This window comes from Antechinus flavipes, chromosome 1 (genome assembly GCF_016432865.1).
Source record: "Antechinus flavipes isolate AdamAnt ecotype Samford, QLD, Australia chromosome 1, AdamAnt_v2, whole genome shotgun sequence".
Lineage (NCBI taxonomy): Eukaryota > Metazoa > Chordata > Mammalia > Dasyuromorphia > Dasyuridae > Antechinus > Antechinus flavipes.
The window spans coordinates 509834251-509846665 of NC_067398.1; the positions used below are offsets into that span (position 1 = coordinate 509834251).

At 31.4% G+C, this 12415-nt stretch overlaps 1 protein-coding gene across 1 annotated transcript in view; it reads right to left on the reverse strand.

The window, feature by feature from the left end:
• Window positions 1-12415, reverse strand: part of PIEZO2 (piezo type mechanosensitive ion channel component 2) — a 271682-nt gene that overhangs the window by 128065 nt on the left and 131202 nt on the right. The window contains exons 5-8 of the mRNA XM_051973830.1: window positions 9147-9309; window positions 6104-6223; window positions 2916-2954; window positions 1702-1840 (exon numbers count right to left, since the gene is read on the reverse strand). Of these exons, the coding sequence (XP_051829790.1) occupies window positions 1702-1840; window positions 2916-2954; window positions 6104-6223; window positions 9147-9309 (461 nt within the window). The remainder of the gene's footprint in view (window positions 1-1701; window positions 1841-2915; window positions 2955-6103; window positions 6224-9146; window positions 9310-12415) is intronic.

A 12415-nucleotide genomic window follows, 5' to 3' on the forward strand; every position in this document is an offset into this window, starting at 1 on the left:
TGTGTGCAGACAGTCATGAGTAATTGAGACAGTGAAAAAGAAGGCAGGAATAAAGTGCCTACTCTGTGATAGGCACTATATTAAATGCTTTTCAAATATTGTCTCATTTGACCCCCAAATTTGTCTTATTGGAACTTTTTGGTAGGTGTGATTATGACAGGATGAACTATATCAGTAAAATAATTTTCCAGTGTTTTGGCTTAAGGGTCTCCATTTTTATTTATTCCATGATAAGCTTGATTATTTTGGTTAACAAATTAAAGATGAAAAACAGTGATGATAAGTGTATATCATACTCCTTTTTTTTCAAAGAAATATATTGTTATTATTTTGGAGACCTCTCTGTAGCATTTGACACAGTTTAGCTATACTTCATGGATATTCTTGGTTTTTATTTTATTTTTAAAATCCATTTCATGATTCCATTCTTGTCTAATTGCTCCTGATGTTTCTTTGCTGGATCATCAATTATGTGATGGTGAAGGCAAAGTGGTATAGTTGATAAAGTAATTTAATTTAGAGTCAGGAAAACCTGTGTTATTAATAATTACTTGTGTAATCTTGAACAAAACAACATTTAATCTCACTGGATCTCTGTTTCCTTATCTGAAAAATAAGAAGATTAAATTAGATGATCTCTAAAGTATCTTAGGATCTAAGATCCTAGAGTCCAGCAAGAAGTGGCTCCTATTATATAGTATTGATCAATAAATGATTTCTTTGATAAGTAGGGTGTCCCCACCCCCAAAGGAAAACTATTAGAAGTATAAAAGTCATAGAAGCAATTATACTATACCTACATCACTATCTGCACATTTCCCCCCAAACTTTTTGTCTTCAGTCTTTCCATAGTTCTCTCCTCCTCACTCCACTTCAACTGAGGACTTCAATTCTTACTTTACTGAGAAACCTAAGATATTTAACATTAATTCCCTTTTCTACACTTCCCTTTATTTCACATCCTCTTGAAAGCATTCCCCACTCTCTGATAATTAAGAGTCTCATCTTTTTGACAAGGCCAATATCTATACATGTGCCATTGATCCTATTTTTCTATCAGATTATAGTTCCAATTATTTTTTCTTTGTCTCCCTCCTTCCTCTTTCTCTTTCCCTCTTTCTTCTGTCTCTCCTCTCTCCTTTTTCTCTCTCTTTCTCCTTCTCTTCCGTCTCTGTCTCTCTGTGTCTCTCTTTCTGCTTTTCTTCTTTCTTTTCTTGCCCTTCTCCTACTCTATAAAATCTGTCTTCAACCTTTGCCTATTTATCAGCTCCATTCCCTACTTTGCTGATTAGTTAGAAAAAACACTCAGGTAGCTATTAGAAGCTCTGTTTGAGAGTTAAACTCTGAATTGTTGGGACTATTGGTCTTTGATACAATCTAAAGCCTGAGAAGGGAAACTTCTTGGGGATATGCCTATTGCCCTTTATTGCTCTTTTTTATTGAGGGTAAAAGAGACAAAGAAAGATAGGTTTCACATCTATTTTGCTGTGAACTGAACTTTGCTGAGAGAAAAGACTTTGAATTGATTAGACAGAGTAGACTTAAGGAGCTTGACAATTTTCTTAATTAAAGGAACTGTTTGCCACTGAAAAGGCATTCTTTTTTTTTTTTTTCAGCATCCTTTTGAGGACTGCTATGAGTAAAAAGAGTTTGTATAAAATAAAGAATGCTCTATATCAAGCTAGAGTATCAATTCATTACCTGATGTTTCATCAGATGGCTCCCATCTGTACTGTGGTGTGGAATACATGTCAGTTTTGGCTGGGCCATTCTCAATGGGCAGGCTAGGATGTATGGTATGATAATCAACAGGAGCGCCATTCACAGTGACCAACAGAACCTGTCAAATGAAGTTTGTACAAAGAAATATCATTTATTACCATTTATTTTCTTTCTGAATATTGGTCTTCAGAACATCAGACATCTAAAGGGTGGATCAAAAACAGCTGATGTTTCAGATTTTTAATTGCACTTAGAAATATCTGGGTGTTTTAAAATGAAATCTATCAGTTTCTGCATGAATGTTTAATGTTGCATAAATGGTCTAATTTTTTTCTTAAAGAAAAGTTAGACTTGCCAAAGTAGGAATTTAACTTAGGCTTGAGAAATTTTTTAAATAAATAAATATTTTAGGCCATTTATAACTTTATTATTGTTTACTTGTCTCCTTTTTCCTGGTACATAAAGAAAGAAATATCAGTGTTTTCAGTTTTTTTTTTAACTTCAGCATGTGTTTAATTCTTTTTGATATTTTAAGAACATATGCATGATGGTTAAAAGGATAAGCTTGACTTTTTACATTTGAATTTTAAGTCCAACAATTGAATGCTAATTCAACTAAAACAAATGGAAATAAGATCACAGAAATGAGGAGCTTAAGTGCCCCAAAAGAAAACTGAAATAATTTAGTAGTCTGAAATCTTCTGCCATGCCTTAAAAAAAATTCTAAGAACTGATAAACATATGGCCTGACTTCCTAGCACCTTTGTATTAGAATATTCCCATTGTTGATACTGCCATTGGAAAGGATCTTCTCGTTGTCAATGTGATCTTTTCCCTAAATCCAAAATTACTTGCCAGTTCAACAGAATTTTTGGGATTTATTCTACATATGATTTTATAATTTCTATGTATACCATGGAGCTATTACTGCAAATAAGAATATAATATACATTAAAGAAAACAATATAGTAAAAGTTCCTTTTATAAGAACTTAGCAATTTTATGATATGAATTGCTTTGATTCCATATTTATTATTGAATATATTTTAATAAGAATAAGCCAAAATTGTCTTCTGCTGGCAAAATGATATTTAGATTTTTGAATACAATATAATTTTAAAATAAAAAATTAGATGAATTCAAATTCATTCCTCTATTTACACATACACAAAAGACAACTCTAACATACTAACATCAGATGGTTTGTAGTCATCTTGGGTCATGGACAACAGCTGAAAAAGCAATGTAGGAGAGCATATTAATAAAGCACTGGTAAATAAATTAATATTTCTACATCTAATATGTACATGCACACCTTTATCAAACACTACTGAATATTATCTTATTAAGAATTACCATGCAAATTATTAAAGAGGAAAAAGAATTGCACATTAGATGATATATATCTACTACATAGTTCCAAATGTTAACACTAAATCTTAAGTACAAATTAGAAGTTGTTTGTCAGTCATATGAATTTTACAAACTGGTTACACAGAACACAAGGGCTTTGTTTTTTAGAATGAAAATGTAAAATAGAATATGTTAGTAATTGGTAGATTCTTGTATTGGAAGAGTAGTGATAACAAGTATTGTGGGGAAAAGAGAAAAGTAGGAGAGAAAACAGCTACATCACAGAATTTTTCAGAAATGTTTTTTGTTGAAGACAGCTTAGTATATGTCAATGTAAAAAAAAAAAACCAAAATACCCATTTCTGAAGTTTAGATTTGGGAATTCTGAGTTGATTAGAAAAGGGTGTCCTCAGAATTTTGATCAAAGAATCAAGAATCTTGATACTGGGTTGAGCAAAACTTTCTTCTTAGCATCCACATTGTTGTTGTGGATGTTGTCAGACAAATAGAGTTGTAAGAAGACTTCAAAATACATACAAATGCTTTCCTAACAATTTCTGTTAAATGACTTTTTAAACTATGTTAGTGTTTAGTTGCTATATGCAGACTAAAGATCTATATGTTAATCACTGTATTAACAGGCATACTTTTGTATAATAAGTTTTCTTCCACAGGCCTCCAGGGTTATTGTGGTATGAGAATGCCAATCATACCTAAGTTATATTCGTTAATTAGTGAAAGCTTGAAATCAAAATTATTTGTAAAAAGATAGAAGAAAATTATACCAAGGCAGAGTAGAAGGAAATAGAAAAATTCAGCTCTTACCTACCATTAAACAATAACATGATTAAAACATAACTGATTACCCTTGAAAAACTGGAGATCTGACCCAGAACCCCTGAACCAATATCTTTTTTACAAGAGTGGGAGAGGAGAGTGTTCAATAACAAATTTAGAAACTTATGAGAAAACAGGCACATCAATGTCTTGTTGGTGAACCTGTGAATGTGTTTGGTAATTCTGGAAAACAATCTATAATTATATACATGGAGTTACTATACAGTTCTTAACCTTTGAATCTGTTTTTTTTTTTTAAACCACTGCTTGCTTCATTTTGGAAGGAAAAAGAGAAAGGGGAGAGACAGAGAGAGAGAGAGAGAGAGAGAGAGAGAGAGAAAGAGAGAGAGAGCGAGAGAGAGAGAGAGAGAGAGAGAGAGAGATCTTATGAGTACAAAAAATATTTTTATCAGCTCATTTTGTGTAGCAGAGAACTGGAAACTATAGGAATGCATATCAATTGGGGAATGACTAAACAGATTGTAGTATATGAATGTAATGGAATACTATTGTGATATGTGAAATGAGAAAAAAGATCATTTAAAGAATTGAATGAACTGATAAAAAGTGAAATAAGCAGAACTAAGAAGGCCAATTTATACCACAGAATCGATATTACAAAAACAATTTTGAAAGATTTAAGAGCTCTGTTCAACTGACTGATGAACACTGAATTAAATTAAAATTAAATTTAAAAATTAAAAAGAAAAGATAGAGGAATGACTTCCATGAAAATACTGGTGAATATTTTGAGTTGGCTTATTTTGTTTCACACATTCAGCTGGACTCCCTAAATAATTCAATTTTTTTGTTATACTATGGATGAATATATAATAAGCATTTAAATGGAGAGTTTGTCTTTTCAAGAAATATATAACTAAAATGAGCAGGAAAATATTTCTTTCTTAATGTCATAATTTTTGGGGAAGTAAATTCCAGTCTGGACAAACAATAAAAAATTATAACAACCATTTACAATAGCAATAATTTACTAATGGTTCAATGTATTAATATGCATCATTGTGAGGAACAAAGAAGTTGTTTTATCTGACTTTCATGAAGCTGTGTACATCTTGACAGCTTTGTTAAACTTATGCATAATTTTCTAAATGAGGCTTTCTGATTTCTAGATTCAGGCTTTATTTAGTTAAGTTTTGTGACAGTTTGTTTAATTTATAGATTCAAATGAGTTATGCTGGAAAGAAATCTGAGCATTCATGTAGTATAAAATTTTCATTTAAAAAATTAATTAAGCCTCAGAGAATTTAAGTAAGTGCCATGCCCATGCTTATAAAGACAATAAACAGCAGAGCCAGAATTTGAATCTAATTCTCTGATTCCAAATGTCATGCTCTTGCCAATTATTTCATAACTATTTAAATGGCCAAAAATAACTGGGTCTTTCATACTGAACCACATTTTTATTCACATGGACACAATCTGCCTTTTCCTCCCAAGGAACAAATTTTTACCACTCCTCAAAGCACATATGTGTGTATGTAAATAAGTGTAAAATTTCAGTAAAGAATGTGTTTATAACTCTATATTCTTTTATTACTTTAAATATTCCCTACTCAACAAAGAAATCAAGCTACTTCCCAAAAATTCATTTCACTAGTGAAGACTAAATGATTTCTTAACATTTTTTCATTAAAGATACTGTACCAATATCTTAAACCACAAACTCTTATATCTGATAAAAAAAACAAAATACAAAATAGTATTTGGGAAGGAATAATGGGTTTAGGGTCATAGAATCTGAATTCGAATCCTGTCTTTGGGCTTTAATACATCTATGATATTGAGCAAGTCAAATAGCTTCTTTGAGTTTCATTTTAATTAGTAAGAAAATAAAAAAAGGTTGTTGAATAAAATGATATGGTACCTTCCAGTTCTGAATTTGAGATGCTACTATATGCTGACATCAAGTTATCATTGTTAGACAGTGGTGGTGTAGAGTTAGAAACCTAATTAATTTCTTTTTTTTTTTTTAAAGACTTTGAACATTCATTTCAATAATTGTACAGAAGATAACTACATTTGTTTCTATATCAAAGCCTTTGTGGGTGAGCCAGTTGGGTTCTGTTTCATTATACCTGTGTTAGAACCATTACTCAGATTCAACAAGAAAATACCTGCAAAAGAGGCAAATTAAAGGTGAGAAATGGCACTTTCTTTCTCCAAGCCTTACTTTTCTCTCATCAGTTGGGTAGTGGGTTGCATACCACAAACTTCGCCTTCTTTCTGCAGTGATTTGTACAGGACTGCAAGGCATATCTTTATCTTCATCATAGGTTTCATCATCCTGAACCTAAAACACAGAGCAATTCGTAAGAGCAGTCTATGCTTCCCAATATATCTCCCCAAGTGTTATCTCTGAGAAGCACTATAGTTTCTCTTCTTTATCTCTCACTATTATGTTTCATCTTTTGTAGGTAAATGAATCAAAAGGCTCAACCATATAGAGGCTAATTTAGCAAAAAATGGGTATTTTTAAGCCAATGGACAAAAATGTTGATCCTCAGTCATCTTAAAATGACAATTGGGATTCAAACTTTGCTCCATGTAATGAAATTGGTATATAAGAAAAGAATACCTAGTGTCCTTATTCATCTGGTTCTTTTCTATTTCTGATTCAGAATAGTTTGTAATGTGATTCAACAAGGACAATAATAATTCTCCAAAAAAGCAACTTTTACATTATGGGGAAACTACTAATTCTCCACTAGAGAAAACACAGTGAATTGCTTCTTACTCTATTCATTCCCTTCTGTGGGACAGGAAAATGTCAAAATCCTATTTCTTAGGAAGATTAGGATCTTGGAAACATGAAAAATAGCTTTACTGTATCAATAGCTGTTGATTTCAATTTGGAAAGCTGGTGCAAAGCGTTAAGAAAGCACTGATGATTGATATATCTGCTCTTTTGTTACCTTTGTGACAAATGAAAAGTATGTGTTTCAGGTGATCTTAAAGCTGGTAAGAGATAAGATATTCCTTTTCTTAAATAGGTAAAGATAGATAGGATCATATGATGGATAGGCAATGGATAGTGTGAAGAAGATAAAGAACTCAGAATAATACTGCTTTGGGGGGATTGAATTTCTGGTGTGGGGCCCTTAGTAACAGATAGTAGACTAACAATATGAACTGTGGCCTTCTACCCTGGTTATTAGTCTTCTTTCTGCATTGATGTATATTTACTTATCAATGAGCTTTTTTTAGCCCTAGTAAAATTCATGCTCTTTAGGTGATTTTCATACCCAAAGTAGTAATACTCTACTATCAAATAGTTCTTTAAGAAATTACTTGTAGGGAATTAATAAAAAAAATCAAATGAAGATGGCCTAGCTGTATCAGATCTAAAATTATATTATAAAGTAGCAGTTACCAAAAAAAATAATAAAACAAAACCATTTGATATTGGCTAAAAAATACATTAGTTGATCAGTACACTGGGTTAGGTTCAAAGAACAAAACAGTCAATAACTTTAATACTCTAGTGTTTGACAAACCCAAAGACCCCAGCTTTTGAGATAAGAACTCACTGTTTGACAAAAATTGCTGGGAAAATTGGAAACTAGTATGGGAGAAACTAGGCATTGACCCACACTTAACACTGTACACCAAGATAAGGTCAAAATGGGTTCATGACCTAGGTATAAAGAATGAGATTATAAATAAATTAGAGGAACACAGGATAGTTTACTTCTCAGATCTGTGGAAGAGGAAGGAATTTATAACCAAAGAAGAACTAGAGATCATTACTGATCACAAAATAGAAAATTTTGATTATATCAAATTAAAAATTTTTTGTACAAACAAAACTAATACATACAAGAATAGAGGGGAAGCAATAAACTGGGAAAACATTTTACAATCAATGGTTCTGATAAAGGCCTCATTTCCAAAATATATAGAGAATTGACTCTAATTTATAAGAAATCAAGCCATTCTCCAATTGATAAATGGTCAAAGGATATGAACAGACAATTCTCAGACGAAGAAATTAAAAATATTTCTAGCCATATGAAAAGATGCTCCAAGTCCTTATTAATCAGAGAAATGCAAATTAAGATAACTCAGAGATACCACTATCCATTTGTGAGACTGGCTAGAATGACCGGGAAAGATAATGAGGAATGTTGGAGGGCATGTGGGAAAATGGGGACACTGATACATTGTTGGTGGAATTGTGAATACATCCAACCATTCTGGAGAGCAATTTAGAACTCTGCTCAAAAAGTTATCAAACTGTGCATACCCTTTGATCCAGCAGTAATACTACTGGGCTTATACCCCAAAGAGATACTAAAGAAGGGAAAGGGACCTGTATGTGCAAGAATGTTTGTGGCAATCCTTTTTGTAGTGGCCAGAAACTGGAAACAGAGTAGATGCCCATCAATTGGAGAATGGCTGAATAAATTGTGGTATATGAATATTATGGAATATTATTGTTCTATAAGAAATGACCAGCAGGATGATTTCAGAAAGGCCTGGAGAGACTTACATGAACTGATGCTGAGTAAAATGAGCAGGACCAGAAGATCATTATATACTTCAACAACAATACTATATGATGATCAACTCTTATGGACCTGGCCATTTTCAGCAATGAGATGAACCAAATCCGTTCCAATGGAGCAGTAATGAACTGAACCAGCTACACTCAGTGAAAGAACTCTGGGAGATGACTAAGAACCATTATATAGAATTCCCAATCTCTATATTTTTGCCCACCTGCATTTTTGATTTCCTTCACAGGCTAATTGTACACTATTTCAGAGTCTGATTCTTTTTGTACAGCAAAGTAACAGTTTGGACATGTATACTTATTTTGTATTTAATTTATACTTTAACATATTTAACATGTATTGGTCATTCTGCCATCTAGAGGAGGGGGTGGGAGAAAGAAGGGGAAAAATTGGAACAAAAGGCCCGGCAATTGTCAATGCTGTAAAATTACCCATGCATATAACTTGTAAATAAAAAGCTATTTAAAAAAAGAAATTACTTGTAGAGATACCATTTTTCCATCTAGTAAGGATAGGGGATAGGAACAGGATTGTTTCACTTTTGCCTTTGTATCCCCCAAATCATGTATACAATAGATGCAAAATAAATGTATATTGAATTCAATTAGTAAGTAACACATATTCTCTCAGAAAGATACTGACAGCTCCCTACCAAAGACACTTTTTAGACAAGACCATGGAAAATCTTTTTATGCTTACAATGGGTTCTTGTAGCCAAAGTCGAATCAGAGTTGCCAGAGTATAATATGTCACCAGTAATAGAATGGGGTTGGCGTGATGATACCAGGACAACTTTGGGTGCACTATGATCTTCCATGTGCTTGAACAGTTTGTTTGAATTACTGATGTGATGCCAAATAACCTGTTTAAAAGAAATAAAAGAAAAAACATGTAAAAAGAAAAAATATTTAGCAATATTGTAATACTGTGTTTAGGGTAAAGCATATATGTTTCACTATATGTAGTTTATAACACTGCTCTTATATGACATGTCATCATTCTTATTTCTTAGCTCCTGTGTATGAATCTTTAGAGCTCTAAATAACACAATTTGTTACAAAGGAAAGAATAATCACCTATAGTTGAGCAATATGGATCTGTGTCCGAGCTTTGCAGCTTATACTACTTCAGTGTACTCTGGTATGTCATTCAGTTTCTTTGAGTTTTAAGTCAGTGACTGATAAAATGAGGTCAATGACCATTATTTTCCTCAAAGTGTTATTGCAAAGACATATGCAAACTCTTTGTGAATGCTATTCAGTCATTTCAATTGTGTCCAACTCTGTGACCTAATTTGTAGTTTTCTTGGCAAAAGTACTGGGGTGATTTGTCATTTCCTCCTTCAGTTCATTTTACAGATGAAGAAACTGAGGCAAAAAGGGTTAAATGACTTGCCCCAGGTTATACAATTAATAATATCTGAGGATGGATTTGAAGATGAAGACTCATGAAAATGAATCTTTCTGATTCTATGCTCTTCACTTTATCCACTGCATCATCTAGCTGTCCTGATGGACTATTATTGTGAATTATAAATGATTATTAATCTTATATATTTAAAATACAAACTCTGGATAACATTGGCATTAGCCAAATAATCCTTAACAGCCCAAAATGTCATGAATATTAAATATTGGAGAAGTAATCAGAAATTCACAACAGAAGGGACTTCAAGTTCATTAATATATGGATCAATCACAAGAACTACAGATATTAATACTGAAGAAGAAAAGATTGGGAAGGAAGGAATGATAGCTGTTTTCAAAATATCCTTTTATAGAAGAGGAATTAGACTTTTGATTTCCCTCAGAGAATCTAACTAGGAACAATTAGCAGAATTTTCAAAAAGGAAAATATAAAGTTCATTAAAAAGAAGAAAAAAATCCCCTAACTTCTTGGTATTTAACGTCATCCAAGATTATGACATTTAATGTCATAATGAGATGCCTTTCAGGGGACTACTCTTCACTTGAGATTTTTAAGTAAAAAATCAAGTATATTGTGAAGAAAACTCTTTTCAGTTACAAATTGGACTAGATGATCTCTGAGTTTCTTTTGAAATCTGAACTACTATGATTTTGTTAATATTATGACCATTAAATGAGCATGTTAAAAAATGTTATATGCCTGCATGCTACCAGAAACCTAGAAATGAAAAATCAGAATTGATATAGTTCAACATGTTAGCTAGAGTTTATATAGTTCAACATGTTAATTATAAATTTATTAAACCATATTAAATAAGATTAATTATGTAGTTATGATTAAACCAAATCATTGCTCCAATCATTGCATGCCTTTTGTACTCTGACTGGATTAAGCATAACCTCACATAGGTACTCGTACTATCCCTGGATAGCCCTTATTATAACCAAAGGAAGAAAAGTGGGGAAAATCCCAGAATCAGATCACTTTGGGAATCACAGCTATACTTTACTTCTGAGTCTCATTGGCCTTTAATTCAGTACATATTCCTCTCATTCTCACCAAACTTTCTCCCCACAGTTAAAGGTAAGTTCAATGAAAGATGTCTCAGCAACCTTCCCATTATATGATTCCCTTAAATATTCCCTCAGAAAAATAAGTTTCAATCAGCTGCCACTTGACTTAGTATTTTTTCAAAGCTCAAGTGGTATGGACAGCATTCCAGAATAATTTTCTTGACACGGCATAAAGTAGCACTTTTATTCTCTTTAATTGTTATACAATGCAGTAAATTTAATCTAATTTGATTATTATGGATATTAAAATGCAACTTATATATTTAATGTTTTTGTGCAAGTATTTAAAAATATTAAATTAAAAGTTTTGTTAAATAAAACTTAAGGAATATTTTTTACCTACTATGTGGAAAACACTGTTAGATATTTGAAATATAATGAAAAAAAACATTCTTGCAGTCTAGGAACTCAAATTCTATAATATATACAATAAATACTAAATATATAAAAAGTCAATACAATGCAACTTTTGGAATGGTTCTATTAAATAAACAAAATACTTTGTTTATTGTAGGACCAATTTTTATTACTGAATCAGTCAACAAATATCGACATTAACCAGATTTTATTCTTTAGCAACTATGTTATTGCTATTATCTTTATTATTATTATATCTTTGAAAAAACAAATTAACTAAGAGTTTATTCCATTGGTTTATTTTTTTTTAAAGTTTTTAGTTTCATTAGTTCAATTTTTTAAATTTGTAGTTTTGTTAATCTTCTTTTTATTTTCAGGTTTTCTATTTTGGTTTTTAGTCAGTAGTTTTTAATTTGCTAGTTTTCTAATATTTTTTAGTAATATGCCTAATTTGTTGATCTGTTCTTTTTATATTTACTGAGATGTATTTAGAGATAGAAAATTTCCTCTAAGTACTTTGGCTGCATTTTACAAATTGTGGCATCCTGTTTTACTGTTGTCATCTTTAATGAAATTATTGATCATTTCTATAATTTGTTTTTGACCCATCCATTCTTTGGGATTTTTCAATTTTTTAATCAATGACTTAAAGGCTCTTTAGTGTATCTAATTTTTCTTGTATTACAAGAGAAAGAAGCATTCATTTTGCTTTTATACATTTTTGAGGTTTTTATGCCCTAATATATAGTTAATTTTTATGAAGATGCCTTAAATAGCTGAGAAAAAGGCGCATTCCATTCTATTCCTTTTTAATATTCTCTCTCTCTCTCTCTCTATCTCCATATATATATATATGTATATATATATACATATATATATATATAAAGAATAAGCATAGACAAAGGATAAAGAAAAAAACAAAATGATCACTTTTTGCAGATGATGTAGGCTTTCCTTAGAAAATCCTATAGAAATCAGCCCAAAAGTTTATTGAAAAATTAATAACTTTAACAAAGTTAAAAGATATAAAATAAATCCATAAAATGATTAGTATTTCTGTTTATTTCTATCAATGTTCAGTAGGAAGAGATAAAAAGAGAAATTCCATTT